Genomic DNA, 22,232 nt, shown 5'->3' on the forward strand with positions numbered 1-22,232 from the left:
GCTGCTCGAGCAAACACCAACCATGCAGAGTGATGTACTGGCAGGGTGTGTCGGTCTGCTTCCCTGCAGAGGACTGAGTACGGGTTAGAGAAGTTTTTGTACCTCCCCACATGTGCTCAAATGCCCCCATCCGGCATTCACTCAAACACCAGAAAATCAGAAATGATTGAGAGAAGCACCACTAGAATGGCGCACAGAACAAGCCGATACCAGCAGTAGAGGAAGGATCTTACCAGTCTTATGAGGAGCAGCTGTGAATGAAGGGTTGTTGAGCCTGGAGGAGGCTGAGGGGAGACCTTATTGCTCTCAACAACTACTTGAAAGGAGGTTGTAGAGAGGAGGGTGCTGGCCTCTTCTCCCAAGTGACAGGGGACAGGACAAGGGGGAATCTCCTCAAGCTGCACCAGGGGAGGTTCAGACTGGATATCAGGAAAAAAATTTTCACAGAAAGGGTCATCTGGCACTGACAGAGGCTGCCCAGGGAGGGGGTTGTGTCCCCATCCCTGGAGGTATTTAAAAGACGGGTAGACGAGGTGCTCAGGGACATGGTTTAGTGGCAGATACAAATGGTTGGACTTGATGATCCATGAGGTCTTCTCCAACCTGGCGATTCTATGATTCTATGATCTTAATCAGAAGGAAATTTCAAAAATCAAGATAGGCTTTTTAGTTCTGAAAAGATGCACTCTAGACAGCTGCAACCTGAAAAAGGAAACTGCCCTACTACAATACAAGTCCAGGAGTCGGTCCAAGTTGGCTACCAGCTGTAGGGTCGTGTTGGGTGATAAACTGGCAAGACCCATGCAAAACTCTTGCAAAAGTTTCCATGCACCTGCATGTTTGGTACCTTTCTCTTCTAGTCACAAGAGCAAACTACACTTAAAAATGGCATAATAGATCATGGCCACCAGTGGGCTGGGGGACCTCCTACCTGAGAGGAAAGCCACAGACATCTGAAAAATGTGGATAATATTCTTGCAGGACTGAGCAGCCATAACATCACAGTATCCTCGTGCTTGCATCAGCATAGACATCAAAAGAAAACACATCCTTAGGAAAAGTATTTTAAACCATTGACTTTATTAAAATACTTACTACAGAGTTTGTAGAGGAATGTACTTACATTTTCTGGAAACTCCACCGAAACCAAATTATATATGTAACAAATGACAAAACAGTGGATGAGTTCATGCTGTACACCAATGAACAGACAAGTTAGGGGGTTTTTATCATCATTATTTTCCTGGCACAGACTCTTCTTTGCTTCTTATGTTCCAACTCTTGAATATCTAGGAGCAGAGACAGGAGGTTTGCATTTCTCACAGCATGAATCCCTTCTGATCCAAGTGAAATTCCATTTGTTTTCAAGTTCTTCATTCAACACTTCCCCAGTTGCTTCATATTCCAGAAAAGCAAAGGCAACTGACCTCTCCAAAAAGCTACAGGTCAGTGCAAGAAAACCTGGACAATCCAATGTGAACATGGAAGTCTAAACCTTCTCAGAGTCATTACTCTTTCAAAATATCCATTTCAGGCTGAGCGTGGAAAATCAGACACTGTCAAAATACAAGGGCCACAACAGATTCAGGAACCTGGTGTAACGCACATGGAAGACAGCCTGTGGTGCTGCAGCTCTGGAGTAAGAGACAAACCAGAAGCTCAGTCTTACTGAAATACAACATCCAAGGCTGGGAAGGAGAAAGACACAAATAACTTGGACACATCCTTAAAAAGAATGAGATGTCTTAATCCCATGGAGAAGGCTGTAATCATCATAGACACTGCAACTGCCATAGAACCATGAAGATCAGTGACAAAGTATATGTTATAACAATCTCAATGACAAATATAATCGGGGGAAATTATTTATACTGAGTGAAGAAATAATTTACTGTGTGTTTCAACACAAGATGCACAGAGGCTGCATAGGTTTTCACATCAGATTCATAAGGCTCTTTTTAGGAGATAATTTTGCAACCTTGCATAGGTGATATTATATCTTTTCTATAGACAATATGCAGAAACTATGTACAATTGAAAAAAAGAACTTTGATGAATGCATTTTTTTCCCCTCAAGTTTTACCATAGTATAAAAAGTAACTTATAGAAGTTCTTCAAGTTCTCTAAAACACATCAGGAATATCCCAGAAAAAGACACTAGGAATGCTGTCCAAATGATGCATTTATACAACAGGTTGAAACAACTAAAGAAGCCACTAGAAAGCATAGTCATAAAGTTTCCATACAGGAAAAAAATATGCAGGAGTTAATTTTGCATTAAACATTAAAACTCATTTAAACAGAAAAGCATTTTAGTTATAACAAATTAATGAGCTTCACTAATCAGATTGCTGAATGAATGTATGACTCATACACTAAGTAAACTACAGACAGAGCCAGTTCGATCCCTGCTTGATAAATGTACAGTAAACTTTAAAATCTGCATTTGGTTTCCAATTAATCCCAGCTCAGAACAACTCCTCCCTCAGACAACAAGAACGCAGCTTCTCAAAATTAATATTATTATGAACATCTGCCAGTGCACTGCAACAAGAGCCAGGAGGGCATTCATGTGCTTCTTCATTTGGTATGAAAGAAAGTCAGCCAGAGGATGAGCAGGGTGCGTCAGGAGACCCAACCCCACCTTTGAAAATGAGTGTCCTGTTCCCTGGGACACTCATTCCCTCTCTTTAATGGCTTATTTTTCCCTGCAATTACCTAAACCAGGAGACTTTCTGTCTGATGCAGCGGTCTCCTACTGAGACTACCTTCTCTTTTACATAGGAGTTGTCTGGGTTTTCTTTTGCCATTTTGTGCCTGGATCTAAGACAGCCTGATTAGCACTGCTTATTACTCTTGCATATCCCAGTGATGTATACTTTATTTTAGTAACATTTACAACAGTATCACTGTGGAGAACTAAGCCCTGTACTAAAAACAGTCTCTTAACAGAGACCTTAATACTAAGGATTTGGTGTATTCCTTATCTACAGATAAACTTAAAAAAAGCAAAGCTAAGATCAGTCCGCTGTACATTTGGTGTGTTAGGTTCAAACGGGGAAAAAATAAACACCCAGCACATTTCCTTTCAAAGGGATGCAGTTTACAAGAAGGATTCACGTTTTTAATATTTCAACAACAAAAGCTAATTTTGAAATTGGTGAAATCTAAAGTGGCTTAGTTTTTAAACAACACAGAGCACAAACAACATTTCTGTATGCTGTTAAACAGAAGTCTCGGAAATGCGGGGATACTATGATTTGTTATACCTATGGGCGACAAATCGCAACCAGTTGAATAACAACAATAAAAAACACTTCTGTTTATTTTTAAACACAGCCTCTAAAAAGTACAGCATCCCAATGTTTTCTCAGTTCCAGATTGCTGACATTATAAATTAAAGGTGAAAAGAGATCCATATATAAACAAGGCAGCTTTCCATTGACTTAATTGTACAAGAACAGTACAACGAAGATCTGAACCTTTGGAAAATTCACCTTCAAATACCTTAAGGTAAGGTTGAATTTATCAATTAGAAAACCATGTCCATTCATACGTGGACTTTGGAAAGAAAAAAAAACAACCCAGAAACGAACAACAAACTCAAAATCCCACACCCAAGTATTTACAGCAATTCTCATTTCTTTTTTTCCAGCCTTCACACTTGCATTTCACCTTCTGCAGAACTGTAAACCTGCAATCTGCTGAGACCAAGGCCCTATGTTATGGTAGCCGGCCTTTTCGGTGGTGGAGGTGGCATGAGTTCAGTGTCAGGATCAAGGTGGTGTTTCTGCGTCTGTCCCTGAGAAGCTGCTGTACATCTGTCAATGAACTCAAACAGCATCTCCTTCGTGACTGGATTCTGAATACTGTTGCACACAGCTGGAAACAAAGAATATATTCTCAAGTTACTAAAAAAAAATTTGTTTTAGTCAGCACTTCAATAACTCAATCAACACAATTTGGCTCAAGCGTTCAGCCTTAATCACAGGCTTCCATAAGATGCTTGTGTCAGGAGTCAAGTGTCCCTGCTTTGCCCCTCAGAGAGCAAAGCAGTGTAGTGGGCCCCTAACTCAGGGGAATCACTCTTTTTAAAGCAAACAAAACAAGTGCGTGTGTAGGCTTCATAGGGCAAATATAAAAACACCACAAACTATTGAAACGAGCATGAGCAATGAAGGCCGTGTGAGACACAGCTTTAAAACACTCATCAAATCCAAGTAGCTAGAAACAAGACTGGCTTAATATTGAACACCTCTAAATCAAGGTAACTTTTTTCCCCCAACACTAACTACTATAAATACCATAAACCCACAACACACAGTACTTTTTTTTTAAACCTTTATACCTTCATGTGGCTGAAATACTCAATGCCAAGCAAGCTATGTGTCTAGCACATCAGACTATAAGATGGAGGAAAGGGCACGGTGGCCAAGGCATGCATGTATAAGCATAATGATATATTATATCAAGAAATTAAATAGGAATCCTGTGACTATCTTGGCAGAAAGTACAATATTGGAGGATAATTTTTTGCATGTAAGGATTGGTCACAGTATGGATGTAATTTTCATGCAAAACAATCTATTGACCCCCCTAGAGTACTGAACAGAATCAAGACTCTTTAAAATGCACTTGCACTATACCATTGTTACGAATAATAATCAACATATAATTTTATGACTCTTAAAAAGACTCTTTTCTTCCCTGAAGAATTCCAGAACCATTCAAAACATTACTTTACAATTAATAAAACACCTTCATAGCATTATTTTATTATTATTATCTCATTTATTTTTGATGGAAAGCTGTGTTAAAAGTTGCACAGTGTGTCACTTCAGCTGCTGGAAAGCATTATGATTATCAGTAGTTTAGGAATAGAATTTGTGCCACAAGGCTGCTGGTGTAACTCGATATCAACTTCTAAGGGCTGTCCTAGCTTAATCACTCAAAAAGTGATTTTTCTTTCAATTTGAGAGGTACCAGTCCAAAAGCAAGGCGGAGACAGGACTTCTTTTGTTGCTATTTCAACCATGGGTAAATATAAACAGTATTTTTCATCAAGACAAAGCAAATAGAGGAGAAACAATCTAGAGAAGGGAACAAAAAAGTCTCAAAGGAGAAAATAAATCCTTCGGAGATTTTGCAAAATGGCCACATTTTGTTTACATGAGAAAATCTTGTCACTGCTCAGGCAGAACTACAAGTAGAATGGGTGAGAGAAAATCTTTCATCATCTATGCATTCCCCAGTAAACAGCATGCTCTTAAATATGATTAAACTTTATTTTGGCACTTAGCAAAAGTCACTATCAACATGACTACTGTTATTCAGCCTTGCACACTTCTATGCAAACTCTTACATTTCACATGGAAGTAAACAACATCATTTAATTTACATTACATGGCAAAATGTTTTTTGGCAGAAGATCATGGGTCTCACTATTCTGCAGGGATATACTCCCATGCTGCATTTGTTTCCCTCTTCATTGTTTGTACAACTACTGTAGAAACTTAAGATGACATTTTCTCCTATTAATTTTATCACCCTATTCATTTTCTATCTGCGAAATAATGGTTTGGGTGTTCTGAACAGACATGAAATTATAATGGACTTTTTGTTCAACAAATTCAACTCACAGTGTACCAGTTTGCATTACATACCAGCAATCCAACACGACACTAGGAACTGATGTTAGTTAACTGCTGCTGCAATGCCATTGTAAAGAAAAACTTTCTTGGGTATCACTTAAAAGGCATGTCCTACCATAAAAAGTCTCTTTGAGCAAGTATTTGTTGTTCTACAAAGACTTAGGCACTTGCTTCTGCATTATCCATTAAATATTGCATCAGACTTTTTGTTTAACTGGCTTCATCACATAATCCTGAAGCCAAAGGATGCATGCTGTATAAAAGCTAAACATGACATAAGATGAAGTATTACTATAATAAGTTAGAGAAGTCAGGACCACACCAGGAATGAGAAGACAGCATCTTTCCTCCTTAAACTACAACAGAGTTAAAAAAATAATATTTAAGCCTCAAAAATGTTTAATACATATTATTCTACTCACCCATGGCAGTGCTGTAGGCATTTGGAAAGCTTTTGTCTATTCTCTGTCTCATGAAGACCCAGCTGTTGTTCTCAAACTTGCACTCTATAATCTTATTGTCGTACTGTTTCAGTTCTTTTGTCACCTGTTTAAAAAGAAAAAAAAATAATGTTCAGGATAAATATATTTTAATTCAAATATATTTAATTCTGTTCTTTCTTTTTTGGATAAATAATGGAAGATCAAAAGCTGCCCTGCACTTTTCAGCAATATGCCTCCATCCTACACAGAAAAACCGCAGACTACATCTCCATTATACATATGCTCAGCTACTCAACATTTTAAAAATACTTTTCAAGTCTGCTGTCAATATACAGCAATTATATTATGCGAAAACATCAGCAGCTCTAACAGAGAGGGAAAAAAGTCACTTCTGGCCCAAATGCAAATAGGTTTCCATGGGAATAAACTGCTTCCAGTGTAAGTGCTACTGCCAGCCTAAGTGCACGAAATGTATTATCCATGTTTCATCAACCTTCTTTGTTGAAGGTCTCAAAGCCAAATGTCAGATTTCAATACTAGAAAGAGCTTATGGAAAAACATTCCACTCTTTACACTACTGAGGATTCTTTTCTTTTCTTTTCTTTTCTTTTCTTTTCTTTTCTTTTCTTTTCTTTTCTTTTCTTTTCTTTTCTTTTCTTTTCTTTTCTTTTCTTTTCTTTTCTTTTCTTTTCTTTTCTTTTCTTTTCTTTTCTTTTCTTTTCTTTCTCCTTCTTTTTCTTCTTTAAAACTAAGATTGTAACTCCAAAATCATGCAGGATTTAAATCACACATGTTCCACATCTCCATCAGACCTCCCTTTATTGATTCATAGATTCATCAGCAGCCAATATCCTGAGCTATTTGTCTTTCCATTTGGCAACGCTGTGTGGTTTGTAAATGCAGTTTATATGCATTGGACTTGCTAGTTGTTTCGGCTACTTCATCCTATGCATCCTAATCTATGATACAATGCAAAATTTTCAAGTAACCATAGTAACCAAAGAACCTTATCTAGTGCTTTAACAATTCTACCCATATACTTCACTTTTCTCTAAAAACCCTCTTCAGAAGTATAAAGCTGTACTTAGCTGCTAGCTGTGTTTAGTTTGATATAGTTAACCGATAAAAAGCTGTACAAGGTAATATAACACTTTGGGTTCAGGATCTTATGCATAAATGCTCTCATAAAAAAGGGACTGGTTATTGCAATTCATTAGCATAATTTTTCACCTCTGCCGTCTACTTGCTCCTGAGTGGTGACATGGGAATTTACTACTGTCAGAGGGATGCTGATTTGAAAAAGGCCATAACTGTCTCCAGGCAGCTTAAGAGCACATACAGTGGGAAAAAACGGTGAAACCATTTCCCATTAATCCCCAGATAAAGGCAATTAATTCATGAAAAGGTGCTGAGCATAGACCGAGTCTTTCCATACTGCATGGTACAGGATTTATCCTCAATTTCATAAACAGAATCCTAACATTTTTCTTGGTATTTACCCTGAATACTCACACTCATTCCTGGGTAGGAAGCCCTGAGATTTCACTTGTCAAGTGAACAGGAAGACAATTTTGTCAAACCTATTTATGACCGAGGCCTGTCCTGCTGCAGGACTGACAGAGGCAGAGTCAGGTTTTCAAGTCACACATTATTCCTTGCTCCATTCTATCACCTGCAAAGAGTTTTTTTCCTAAAATCATTTAATTCTTAAGCAAAGTTTGTTTGCTAATGATCACTTGGATAAAATCAGCTAATTGCCCAGGTCAGCAATCTTTTCCTTTGCAACATGCTCTGCACAGCACATCACTTCTTTCCATCTGCATTGAAAAGCTATATACAGTCCAGATGTCTGACTGACACACATTTGTGGATGTATTTATGTTTCAGTAGGTGTATGTAGAAAAACATATCCTTTTCTAGCGTGCTATGGATACATAAATGCAGGAAGAAGCTCTTGGCTGTGCAGTGCCTTGGGAAGGGTGTATTACTTTGAAAACAGCTGCCTAGTGGAAGTGGAGGCAGCAGGGAATACGACCGTGTGCCTGATTTTGTGCCAAAGCAGGGACATGTTAGAAGGATCACCTGCTAGAGAGAGAAATGCATGAAGCTGCAAACAATGACTTCAACTAACCAACCGTCTCATAAAGCTTCCTCATGGTTTATCATTCTTCTAGTGTTCAGATGCTCAGAACAGCAATAAATTAGATGGTAGCTTTAGCTGACTGTGGCAATTAAGCCATATTATTAACTATCTAGATACTTGCTTGGTCAGTCATTAGCAATTTGGAAGGTAAATCTTTCCACAAAATATGAACACCTGCCAAAGCCCTGATTTAAATGATTATTCCCTGTTAGAGAAGTAGTGAACATAGTGCTTAACAATTTCAAGTTGTAGTAATTGTTTTACAAAGGAAGAAATACAGCACCTGCTCTTCTCTATACTTTGTTAAGTGACCTCAGTCTTCTAAATTTACTTACTGCAACATTTATGAACACATTTTAGGAGCTGCTGGGCATTTGATCAAGACTAAGAGCAAAACATGCTTCTTTGGCATTAAAAATACTCTTCTACTGTTGCATCTTAGTAGATTTCTAAACGGGAATTGTCTATGCACAGGATTCAACAAGCCCATAGCAATCCTTGTACCTATAATTCACACTTTAGATCTACCTATCACTTCCGTGCTACTTTCTGGTATTTCAGCTTTACAGCAGGACATGAACACTGTCAAATTCAAGTGTCTTGAATTTCCTTCCCTTTAGGAATTAATTCTGGGCTGCTCAGAGCACTGTCTTCTCAATTCTCCCTTTGCCGTATTGGATTCATCTCTCCTTCTCCCCCTGAAGTATTACAGTCCATAAGAGTATCTAAATAATGCATCACCATTTCTCTTCCTAGCTGGTGCTTCACAAAAATGGGAGCAGTATCTTAGGAACGATGGCAGTTCTCAGCCAAAATCCTTATCCCCAGCAGCAGCAATGCTTTTGGTACAGTGGCAATGCTTCTGTGATGCTGTACGTAAAACACTTTGAACCAGCATTCAGCAGTTCTAAGATGTAAACTCCCACCACACCAAGGACTCCATGGAGCTTCCCTTAAATATTTATCCTTAGCCTGTTTTCAGAGAGCCAGTCAGAATCAGAAGCCCAGAGGATCATGTCTCAGGCATGGGGATGTCCGAGGTGATGTGCATCAGAAGTTGTCTCTGGTCTGGGCCACAACTGTGTCCTTAGCAAAGACAAACACCAACCTGTACACGATTTTCCTTTCAAGAGGAAGGAGATTGTTCCTCAGCAGGAACATTCACTGTTCCTAACTGCATTCAATCTAGTCATCAGGAATCGGCTTACTTGCCCAACAGAAATCATCTCCCAAAAATACAGATGAGCTGCTTCTTGGAAGCTGATTCACTACCTAACTGCTAGATTATGAGATGTGATTGGAAAAAAAGTGGGCAAAGAGCTTCACCCCTATTTCAGCAACAGCTCATTATTAAATCAGACTGGATGTAATACAAGACCACTGCCTAAGAATGTCAGGCTACACAAAGATAACAGTTATCTTCCTCTCCCTGCTAAGAAAGGCTTTCCACTTTCATCATCACCTGGGTTGTTAACTAGGAAAAACTTTGGTGGGGTAAGCTTATTCCTTTTTCTAAGAATGATGACAGAAAAGGTTTAGGAAGTTTCCCATTTTCCAGTCTTCGTCATCCCCTATGTTCCGAAAGAAATTCATAACATATTTAAAAAAATGAAATATTTAACTCATGTCAAATTATCTTGCCTGTCAGGATAATGGCGACACTGAGATGAATCACAACAGTGTGTTTATATACAGCCACATTTTATGTTAACCTAGAGTAAAATGTTAAAAAACATTACATCCAGCTGAAAAAGAGCAGAAACTATTTACACTGAAAGTAGTTAGCTCTAATCCTGTGAACATGCCTGCATTATCTCTGCTGACTACTAGTGGCCAAGGCTTTTCTGTGTATCTCCAGAGCGCACTTCATCATCAGACTATTCTACCAGTCGAGTCACTCTTTCAGTTACTCGAAGCACACATATTTTCTGTGAAGACTTCACTCAAACATTAATCTCACCACCATTAATCCCGAAGGAGAATGAAATTCCAGGGCGAGCCACTACTTTACCTAAGAGGTATTAATAATGAAAATTTAGATTTTAAGGTTAATATTTCAGGAAGCACGTCTACAATAGACAAGCTTAAACTTTACAAACACGTCCACCTTCCCCACATTCAAGCTCTTCACAAAGGAAAAAGGAGCCAAGCTTTTAGATAAATGGAGACTTGACTGTAAGAAACACTTTATTTTTATATGCATATTTTTTTCAAAGCAATTGAAATTATTTTAACTCAGTAAATAATCCCCTTTAAGCAAAGTAAAGTTTGCAAGCAAAATCTTAACACATTCTATTTCAAATCCTTTCTTTCCTTAAATGCCTTTTTGTTGCACTTTCCCCTCTATTACCAAACGTTCATAGAAAGAAAATAATTCAATTCACCTAGTTCTATTGCTTATTCCACATCTCTAGTCATCAGCCTATTTCTAAGATCCCAGAAGAACCGATTGTAATAGTAGATGCAGAAAATGTTAACTTCCATGAGAGAACAAATGAGCAAAAGCTGCAGCTGAAATCTTAAATTAAAAAGATCTTTATTTCTCAATACAGAACTTAAAAAAGGAACCATAACACACAGGCAAAATAGATTCTAAATGTAATGGCTTTCTGTTCTCTAAGAAGAATCTGCCTTTTCTTTTTCTGGCTGGCACGTGCAATGAAGGCATTCCTTTTTTGATACGCCCAAGTACCCAAACTGTTTTCTTTTTTTAAAACACAAGTTCCAATGCCTGAAGGGCAGGAAAGTTTAAAGCTGCCACATTAGGCCTGGAAAGCAATTCTTCCTCTCTCTGATATCATAAGTAACTTTTCTCCTTTAGGATCCATTCTCACAGCCAAAGCAAACAAACAAATAAAAGCAGCACATGAGGGAGAAACCTTTTGGTTGGTTTCCAGTCTCCCGCAACAGGAGAACTGGAGCCCATACCTTTCTAGTCAGCCATCCTGCAAAAATTAAACCACATTTTTCCAAGAAATGTCCAAAACCCACGACATTTGTGAGCTCCTTGTTCTACGGGTACTGCCATACACTCAGTCACAAATGACAGTTCAGGAAATAAAACCTCTCTAGCAAAACAGCACATCTCAAATCCGGATTTCTGCATTACCCTCAAATGCTGTGACTTCCCAAAACTAGGAAATACTATAGACTTTATTTCCAAACTTCTCAAACAATGTGGAATTCCTAGACACAAAGAGAATTAACCTGCCCAGTGGTACTATGACTCCATAGCAGTAAAGGCATCATCTGAAGACCAAGGAGAAGCAATGACAACAGGCAGGGAACAAAGAAAAAAACATTTAAATGGGAATTTGAGGAAAGAAGGTGGGTCAAGACTTCCTGAAGGAATTGGATGAAGACAGAAAAAAATAAAGAAGGAACAGAAATAAAAAAAACAGGTCCTGAAGACACAAAAATAAGCCAAAATCAAAATGAGATCTTTTTGGAGACTGAAGACTTAAAGCTGACAAGCAAATTCCAAGGACCTTCATGTCAAACCAAGGCAATTGAGAGGAAATGAGTTGTAAGAAACAGGACTCCCTTTTTTTTTTTTGAGAATACACCTGAAGGAAAGCTTTGAAGTGCATGGCCTTAGTGCATGTCCAGCTTTCCAGAGGAATGTGTCTATAGGCAAAGGCTATCCTGGGAAAGCACTTAATCATATCATTACAGATGAGAACATGAGTATAGGAAATTCTAATGATTTGACTATGATTCTATGATTCTATGATAGAACAAGGATATACAGTGCAAATTGACAGAAAAAAAAAAGCTGTAATCATGATGTAGAAATGATTCCAGGAGGAAACATTTCACCCACAGCCTGATATCTTTTGCAGACTTTGTTTCTACCTGACAGGAGCTAGCTCCTGAAAGCCAGTCTTAAACCTTTGATTCGTATTTTATTCCCTCGGACTGCTTTTGCAAAAGGGCATCAGTTCAAACTGACAGCACTGGATGCTAAGACACAAAGATCCGGAGACAAGAGTGATGCACCAACAGTAAAAAACAGACTTCGACAACACCACTTAGCTCATTCATAAATTATGAATTTCATATGGCTTGCTACTCTCAGGTTGCAAATGGAGAAACAGAGAGAGAGTTTGTGGTCACACAACAGGGAAAACATTTACCCCCATTAAGTTCTCTAAACCTCATCATAATTACCCCTCAGGTACTTCCATTCATGCTACCAGGAAATCCCGTGACACAGGGAAACTGAGATCTCTTTAATAATTTATCAGAAGAAACCAAAACAAATCTTCCAGAGACAAAGCAATGCTATCACTATTTTACTACATTTGGCAACTATTTCTATGCCTCAAAATGAATAAAAGGTAGCCTAGACGGCTGTATCGGAATAGGAAAAAGTTTTCCTGAAATTTTCTGCCTTTCACATGTTGGGCTTCACCTCTACATGGATGGCTCTTTTGACAGATATTTGTATTTATCACACATAGATTCTACAGTGTATTTTCTCATATGACAGTTTTTCATCTTTTCTTTGTACCCAAGCTATTGCCACTGTAGGAGTCTAAATTAATCTCATTTTATCTGTGCTTTTTACACCCTACAAGGGATTCTGTCACTTGCTGTCACACCACTGGGGATGGATTACAGGGTGACTCCCTGGGGCTGGGCTATCAGGAGCTTCCCAGCTGCCTTTCTGCTTCATCTAAGGAAAAACTACTTTTACGAGTGAGATAGAATCTGTCACTCTTCACGTGGGCTCTGGATCTACAAACTCTTATCCTTGTCAGCTATATACCTCTGAGCAGCTTCCTAAGATCAATTAGCCCACACTAATCAGGATTGGGCCCTAAACCTAACTCTAGTCATTGCTTATCTGCCTTCTCAAATGTTCTTAGAAACCGTGGTTATATACTACAATATATAAGAATGCCAAATGATAACAGAATAAACCAAAAGAAATTTAAACTAGAACCCAAAGTAGCAAGTAATTGCAAGTGAATATTTTAAACCCACTTTTACTTGTAACAACACACAGCTTTCAAATTATAGCCATTATGAATCACATTCTTTTCTTCCATTTAGATCCCAAACAACCAGTTTTATATGCTTAAAGTGAGAACAACTGTGTTAACACTACAAGGAAATTTGTTTGCTTTGTTAAATTGAGCTTCAAAAAAGCAGGAATTGAACTTACATTTGTGATCATAAGTAATGTCTCTTCTTATATTCATTAAAAATGTTTACTTTATTAAAGCTTATTATAAATGTACTGTCTAAAATGCAGCACCATGACTGTTCAATTTCCAGGCCATAATTTTATGATAATCATATGTAATATATTCATATGTCTACTCCACCGCCTAACAAAGACCAAACTGGTTTGTTAGTAGCTCTGCTTTCCCCATAGTTCAAATTTCTTTGCCTCAGAACATTACTGAATAACAACATTAAGAAATATATAGTCTAAATCTTACTCTGTATTCTTCACTATAGTGGGCAAACAAAGGAATATATAACATTGGAAGCTGAATTTGGCATACTGACTTTATCAAATACCGGTATCTAAGTGATATGTAAATTATTAAAGACACTATGCAAGCATTATTAGAAGGCTGGGGGCAGGGAGCAAGATTATAAATTTATAAATGTTTTCAACATCTAGAAATTCTATTAATACTTGAAAATGTTGAGATTGTACAGAGAGAATGTGCACATAAGCTAAGACCAGAACTAAGCAAACTTGCTTTTAATCTCTTATATTTAACATGTTTCAGTTTTTGCCTAGGAAACATTTAGAAAAAGTAGTACATTTCTCCTTCCTACATTTCAGAGGCAATTCCTAGTTACTCTGATACTAAAGCATATCAAGAGTTGTAGGAAATAAAAAATCAGACAAACCCCATCCACTATGCTAGACTGATTGGTTTGTCATCAACCAAGCCTCCTATAAACCAAATGGCTGTGCAAAAGAGGAGAGCTCACAGCTCAGCTTTGCTCATCATAGCTTTTATACGGTCTTTGTTATATTCAGTGTTTTAAAGGAGTGACAGGTCTTGGAATCACACAGATCTCTTGCAACAGAATAACTTCTTATTTTTGAACGAATTTTTTCAGGTTTTGAATTTGTTTCATGTAAGGAAGCAAGAACTTCAAATTTTTGTCTACAGGACAACAAAGTAAGTCAAACTACAATGATTTTCAAAGCCTCGCCATTTACATCTGATCGCTGAGATTAAAGTTCACAACCCTCCTGACTCAACCTCCATTTTTGTAGCTAATGACACAGGATGCGTTTCAGGTGACTGCAAGAACCACTTACATGAGGGAGCTGATTAACGCCTTGACAAAACACTGCAATAATAATGTAAAACACAAACCCAAGAGCTGTGAAACCACAACAAAAATCTATTCAGCAGTGCTATAAAATCCAAACAATATAACAAAGACGTGTTGGGGAAAAAAGCTGCAAAAGCCATATTAAGGATTTTTCATTGTAGTTTTCATCCTTCTAAGATTTCAATTAGAAGGCAAATAATCTTTTTTCCCATTACTGATAATACATCACAACAAAAAGATTAATGGCTCTGACTTAACGCAGACTTTCAAAAATTAGCTTTGATCAAAGCAACTGCTGTAGTGAAAGTCAACTGCCCTAACTCACTTCTCAGCTGCCTTTATAGCATTGAGCTGGCTTGAACTCCTTCCCTTTCTTCAATAGTTTGTCTTAAACTTCAAAGCCTAACTGGCTTTCAGGCTTAAATCACGGAAAGCTTTTTTCCTCTCCTTCTTCAAAAGCAATTAAGGACTTTCAGTATAATCTCACCTATAATCTAAAATCTAAGCATGCAGGTCTTCTTGATCATTGTGGGGTTACAGAACGGAAGGGGCTAGATAGGGAAGTTAATCATGGCTCAGACACTGCAAATGGTTTTATGGTGCCTGCCAGCCGATGAGGTCAGTCCCCTAAAAGCAAGGTAAGCAAAAGCTAATCTATCAATGGCACAAATTTGTCAGTAAATGAGGCTCTAGAGGGGTTCTTACTGCTTTACCTTTCATTGCAAGCCCCTCCTTCCTTTCCATTCATTGTTATTAATGAATTTGCAGTTAGGAAGCCAGATTTCCCAGGACACTACAGTAATAGATGTGGGGTGGGGCAACAAGACTGCAGACTGAGAAATGGACAATATTCATGGACTTGAAAGAGTTACAACTGACTTCAGAGGATTTTGTGGATTCTGAGAAATCTATGAAGTTCTTGGTCTGTTTGGGCTGCAGTGTTTCTAGACAAATCAATAAGTATTTTATCCAAGTTTCTGTTGTACTATCAACTAAACAGGATTACAACTTTGAATGATGAGAGCTGACAACAGGACATAATCGACGGTTTGATAGTTGGTCCTGCCCAAGCCCCTAACAGGCAGGAAATCTGGGAAAGCCCACTGTACATGAGCACAATTTTCATGGCTTTACTCATACACTTTGTTATTGTATGGTAGATAAATAACAAAATAAGTAGGCGACAATATTTAGTCTTCATTCTTATTTCCCAACACAACTACATCCAGTTAGCCGGCATGAGCTAAGGCAAGCAAAGCCAAGGAAAGTCTCTTGCATTTTCTAACCAGATGACCTTACCAAAAAAACCTTGTCATAAAGCTCTGGCCTGCAAAGACCTCTGCATGGGCCAATTCTTAAATTCTCCAGAATTGAGAGCATTATCTGAATACTTTGCTCAAGTGCTACAGCTGTGCTTGAGCAGCTGTCTTCTCCCACCTGAGGCCCAAGATTGAAACAGTATTAGTTCTCTTAAGAACTACTGCCAAAAACATCTGTTTTGCTTTTCACAAGATGTAACAGCATTACAAGTAGCATCATAAACCCATGCTAGAGCCAAACAATGTCACCAACAATTCTAGCCAGGAAAAATAAATTCTTAAAGGTTATTCTCTAGGAAATAGGCAGCACTGGACAGGGATTAAGAAAAGACAAAGGAAAACCAGGTAATGGCATGGCATTAACCTGCTGTCCAATAATCTCCAATTATATTTTTACATGTTAAACTGACCTCATTAGTTTCCTTTAGATAAAAGAGTTTCACATACATAATTCTACAGTTGAAAAGCCCAAGGTAAATGGGAGTTGATTTGTTAGGCAAGAGTGCACACAGCGGGGGAACCCGTGAACTGAAACGGTTTGTAGTTTCTGCTATAACTACTAGCACTAATTACTAATTACAGAAATTATTCTTAAAGTTTTGAATGAAATCTTAACAAGCTAGTAATTAAGTAATTCAAGGTCTATTTGGTTTAGTGTTAGTTTCAGCACTGTAAGTCCAAAACCTCTAAATCACTGATCTATAAATGTCCTTTTAAATTATACAGCGATGTCCTTTGTTTTCCTTCTGCTGAAGTTAAGTTAATCTGAAATCTTTCTATGCATTAATGGCATCCAAGGGGTAATCAGTGGAAAGAGAATGTAATGACGTAGGAAGATACAGTAATTTTTATCTTGCATTATTGTATAGAAGGATAAAAACATTCTTTTCTCTAATTCTGCTTTTGGATACTCCTGTACACTGCTTCCATTACAGACTGGCCTCTCTCCTACATTCCACATAGTTTTCTTCCACGGGTTTGTTGAGAGGCTGTGTTTGTAAAAAAGAAATGCTACAATATTTAACTAATCCACTCCTGCAATGGTCAGCAATCAAATGTGTCTAACCATGACCCACTAATGAAACAAAGTAGAAGCTGGGTTGCACCTGTTTGCATTACTATTAAATTACAGCTGGGTAGGTTAACGTATGACATTAATAGGGCATTTTTATTTGTACTGTGTAGCACAGTATTTATATGTAGGTGATGAGAAGCTCCCTAAGGCACTGAGGATCATGGTTGGTGTGAACCACCTCTAGAAGACAGCCCGAGTCCCAGCAGCCTGAACAGCTGCACCAAGACACTTTACAGAAATATTTTGCTACTCCCTCCTACTTGGAGCAATCTCAGGGACTCGGATAAGCCAGTGAAAGAAAGCTCGTGGATGCCTTCTGCAGAGCTTAAGTAGAATTATCCTCCAGCAGGACCCACGTCTTTACTTCCTTTCTGTAACAACACTGATCCCCCTGATTTGTGTATGAAAAATAGATAAAATCCTTGCATCAATGCCTGTGCAGAATACAGCACAGCATTGCATGAACCTACCAACTGAGAACACACTCAAGTATTTTTTATTACAACACATTAAGCTAAAATCAATAGAGTAATTTACCGAAACAGTTTTAATACTTCAGCTAATCATGGGAAAGTAACATTTTTTCTCAAAAGCAGTGACATTTCATTATAGCATCCGGTTGTAAAGTCAGTGGAAGAAATTTTTCAATATATCAATTACACAGTAGCTCGATGAAGTAAGTAACATAAGAAGCAATATTGCATATTTACAGTTTCTTCCCTAGTAAATGAAAACTTCAACAGTTCTTGGCAATACAAACAAAATGTCTGCACAATGGTTCTAACAAAGCTGCCACATCTCTGATCTTTCCTTTTCAAATGTTTCTATACCATTTTTTCCAAAGATATAACTTTCTATTTTCTCTATAATCAACCTTTTTTTCCTTTGGAGAGAAGCAGAAGTGGCATTTTGAAAACTTCAATTTGCTGAAATACAATAGCACCACTGAGCTCTGTTATTCTCTACTTTTATTCTCACTTTAGGCTAAAAAGATAAAACTGCAGTGGTTTTACTATCGTCAAACAAAAAGTAAATAAATAATGGGTTTGTTGACTATTACATAACAAGATACTGCATCACTATTGTTCAACTAAGTCTTAGGATACATGTATTTCTCTTTCTCCAATGTGAAATTTTTCAAGTACTATAACAATTCTGGAATACTGCCAAGCAGAGACCCTTGCCATGAAAACTGTCAAAGCCAATTTGATGAAAAAATAATTTAATTAAGCATTTCACTGTAAAACATGAAAATAGATGAATGAATTAATAATGTAAAAAAAAATTATTCTTGCCAAATATACTGCCTATATTTTCCCTTAGGATTACTGCTTGCTAGGCATCAAAGGCATTCTTTGAATTGTACAGGTGCTATTTATCATTTCCTTGTGTAGGAGATAAGCATCCTTCTGCTTGCACTAGTATGAAATCTCCTCTTTTTGCCTACAATCCAGCCTTTCATGAGGTCTGATCTAGTTTAATTCCACCTTCCTCCTTATTTGCTAACCTTCTGTAAGAGCCAGCAACTGCCTCATCAGAGGCCTAACAGACCCTAAGCTTGCAGGACTTAACCTGGTTTTACAGATTATATTGAGGGCAGGAAAAAAATGGATCTCTAGGAATCTATTAGCAGTAGCTGAAGTGACATTTAAGCCACAACACCTGTCTGTGGGGAATACTATACTGGAAATGCTCACTTGCAGTTAAAACCACTGTACAATAAGAATTTGGTTTTATTCCAGCCTTTAATCTCACAATCTCCAGGGAGACTTGCAAGATGAGTATTTGCATCATTACTTTGGGTACTTAAAATTTAGGAGCTAGTTTTGGTAAGTAATCCAGCACTGAGAGAGACTGTTATCTCTAGAAAGCAATTTAAAAAAACGCAGCAAGAAAACTCAGGTTTATTTCTTAGAGATTCTTAGATTCACCCTTGGATTCAAACTGTTTATCACTGTCTGCAGAGGGAGCCAGTGGAGTTCATAGTGTCTGAAATTAGTTTGTGTGACTATCCTCCTTTATAGGAATTATAATTAGACAGGATATTATCCACAACCCATTTTCCTTTGTAAGCTGATATCCTGAATAATTATCTCATTTGATATTTCTTCTGCCTTCTGTGTTATTGTTTGCAGGCCTATTCTTTTTCATTTATCTAAATTTAATCTGCATTTGCCTTTTACCAGTCCTAAACCAGCACAGTACCTCTCAATATGATCATTTTTTTCCATCGACCGTTTTTCTCCAATCTTATCACTATCTGACATTTAAAATATTTCTCATTCATGATGTTCACTATGCATTTTATATATACTATAAAGAAAGGTCTCAGAAACAATTTCCTAGTCGAAGAATTTCCCCGTTTCACCATCTCTCACCCTCTGCAACTTCAACATCTTGATTTATTCATGAGTAATTTATTTTAAAGACACTATCATCTGCATTTTGCAAAGGTACTAGAAGTTCAAACTCATTTATCAAGTTCAACCTCATTTGTTCAGTTTAGAGTTGAAATAACTCACATCTAAAAAGCTTAACAAATTTAGACGCCTATAAACTGTTTACAACAACTTCCTTGCTCTTCCCCACCAAAGCCTGATCTTGGCTGATATTCTCATGATAATGTTTAACAATAAACAATTAAGAAAATGTTTAAAAAAAGACCTAAAATAATTTGTCCAAATACCTTTTGTTTGTCTCATTTGATTGGAATAGATTTCTAATAGGGTCTGATTTCTATAATTTTATTTAGAAACTATTTTTTGTATCTAGTCTTTCTCTTCAACTATTATCCATTCTACTGATTTTATTTCACCTGCCTACAGTACCAACAAAAGCCTCTAATGCAGAAAGGTCTAAAGCAGAAAGAAAAGATGAAGAACAGGTTTCAAAAATCAGAACAGATTAATAAAAATAACTATGATAAAAAATATGACATGAAAAGAATAATTTCTGAGGGAAACAATAAAGACACACAAATTTCAGACACTGCTTTCTCTGAGGAGACAATTAACTACAAGGAGTTTCCTAAATTGCCTAAAACTCTAAGAACCTTGAGCACATTGCCATACTGTTTGTGTATTGTACTCTAGTCAAAAGAAAATGCAAATGCAACTGCATTTATGGAAACCAAGCGTGGGGCTGTCTACATCAAAGGAAAAACAGTCACGGCTGCAACCCAGACAACCCCAGGAGCTGGGTCCACAGACAGCTCTTGTCATCAAGGTATCCTCAATTACTCAGAACAAATTACGCCCTCTGTGTGCAGAGGCACACACAGACCAGGTTTGACAACGCACTTATAACGCAGGAACAGCTGCAGCAACAGATTACCATGTTCAAGAGCATAAAACCACCATGCACAAATCATCCTCTTCTGCAACATGATTTTTGTAAAACATAAGAAGGCAAAACAAAAGATAGTGACAGCCCCAAATCACCCACATACAGGAGCCAGAACACTCACAAATACTGAAGCCTGGGAACGAACAATATGACAAAGAGGATGAGGACAATAGCAAAACACAACTTGCACTAAAGCACGAGAAATCTGGCAGTGTTACAACGACCCGATCAGTTATTCCATTGTGACAAGTATGAGAGTTCAATGCAATGCAGATGAGAAATATCTGCAATATCTATGCTCATTTATTGCTAAAACAAACCTCTCATTCCCATTGTTTTTCTCAGCAATTTTTAGTTGGTAAGGAGCAATAACTTTATTGTTCAAAGAAACAACTTAACTCTTTTGTTTTGCCATTTATTCAATATGGAAAATAAACTGTCTATTAATGTGTTATTTTAATGAGACATAGTCTGCACATCCTAATCCTCAAATTTATCATAGTATGTTTTCTTACCACTGGATATAGGAAAGCTACTGTAAGCACAATCTGCTTATCACTTTGAAAATTCAGTTTTCTGTAGGACTATATTTCTCAGAATAATATCTGTATGGGGTCAAAGGCAGATACTTGGAAAACTACCAGGAAGATAAGAAAGCCAATGTTTTCAAGAAGGAATGCTGAGACAAAGAAAGAGAATAATGAAAGCTAAAGCCTGATGGCACATATAATCATAGCTACTGCTGGTTTCAAGTCTCATTATTTATCAAATGAAACAAACCAGGAATCTCCAAATCAACCACCTCAATGCGATAAAAAATTGCTGTTTTTCTTAATCTCACATGTATTACAACAAAAGTACTCCATCCAAAAGAACTGAAGAAGAAAATACGAATGGTCTCAGGGACTAATTTTGGAGGCTTTTCCTAAGTGTTACTGTAGGTCAGTGTCATTGCTGGAACAGAGGCTGCAGACAAGACGAGGGGAGAAGGGAAGGTGCCAATATCACATAGCACAACTATGCCTTCCCAGCATATTTGCAGATTTTGTTTCTACAGTACCCAGGTGTCCCATGTTGTATGCTGTTAGGCACTCATCTTCCCTTACTAATACCCATTATGCGCAACAGTTAACTCCATTTCATGAATTCATGGAGTCTCCTCAGCATGTTTACATCCAACAGCTACCCACTGGCTGCTCTTCTTACAGCGTGTTACTCTTGAGCTTTGCTACTAATCTAGCCAGTTGCTGTCACTTCCAATTTCTTTTCTTATTCACTATCTTTCTTTTAAAATTAGTTATATGGCTCTAAATAATCTATAAACCTCTTAAATTTTACAGATATTCCTGAAAACACCAGCTTCTCTCAGTTCCAGTTATGCTCATAGATTTTTAGTTTAAGCCAAAGATGCTTTATTCTCAACATAAACCACACACTCCATTAAACAATCCGTATTCTCTCACACGTGAAAATAGCTGCAGAATGACTTCAAAGGCAGGAAAAAAAATCCCTTTCTTCTTCTAAATAAACATTTTGGTGAAGAGAATGCAGTGTGTTCTTTGAAAGAGGACCAGAGGATCTTAGGAAGGTAATGCCTCTTAATAGGAAAAAAAGCACATCTTTTCATACTTTTGATATTATGAGAAAACCAGCCACTTAAAAAGGTAACCATTTAACAAGAAAATAAGAGATACTAAGAATGGAAGTACTGAAAGCCTTGTATAATGGTATAATGCCAGTTATGGGTACAGCCTTAGGGAAAAAAGATAAGGAGCAAGAACTGACTGGTACAGTCCATGTTAATATTATGGACTGAAATTAAGCTCTATTCAATCTGTAACAGTGGAGGCTCAGAAACATCCAACTGTACCATTTGCCAATACAGACAATAAATGCTGCGGTTTTATATATCCTTAAGAATTAGTTATCTTTCACAGTGGTGAC

At 37.5% G+C, this 22,232-nt stretch overlaps 1 protein-coding gene across 4 annotated transcripts in view; it reads right to left on the minus strand.

The window, feature by feature from the left end:
• Nucleotides 1-1,061: 1,061 nt before the first annotated feature.
• Nucleotides 1,062-22,232, minus strand: part of RNGTT (RNA guanylyltransferase and 5'-phosphatase) — a 184,440-nt gene continuing 163,269 nt past the window's right edge. For 3 of the 4 annotated variants that reach the window (XM_054063260.1, XM_054063263.1, XM_054063262.1), the window contains 2 exons: nucleotides 6,074-6,197; nucleotides 1,062-3,882 (listed from right to left, as the gene is read on the minus strand). In XM_054063260.1, coding sequence (XP_053919235.1) covers nucleotides 3,719-3,882; nucleotides 6,074-6,197 — 288 coding nt within the window. In that variant the 3' untranslated portion in view covers nucleotides 1,062-3,718. Of the gene's footprint in view, nucleotides 3,883-6,067; nucleotides 6,198-22,232 lie in introns of those variants that run through there. The other variant, XM_054063264.1, reaches the window with a different exon arrangement.

Source organism: Cuculus canorus, chromosome 3 (assembly GCF_017976375.1).
Source record: "Cuculus canorus isolate bCucCan1 chromosome 3, bCucCan1.pri, whole genome shotgun sequence".
NCBI lineage: Eukaryota > Metazoa > Chordata > Aves > Cuculiformes > Cuculidae > Cuculus > Cuculus canorus.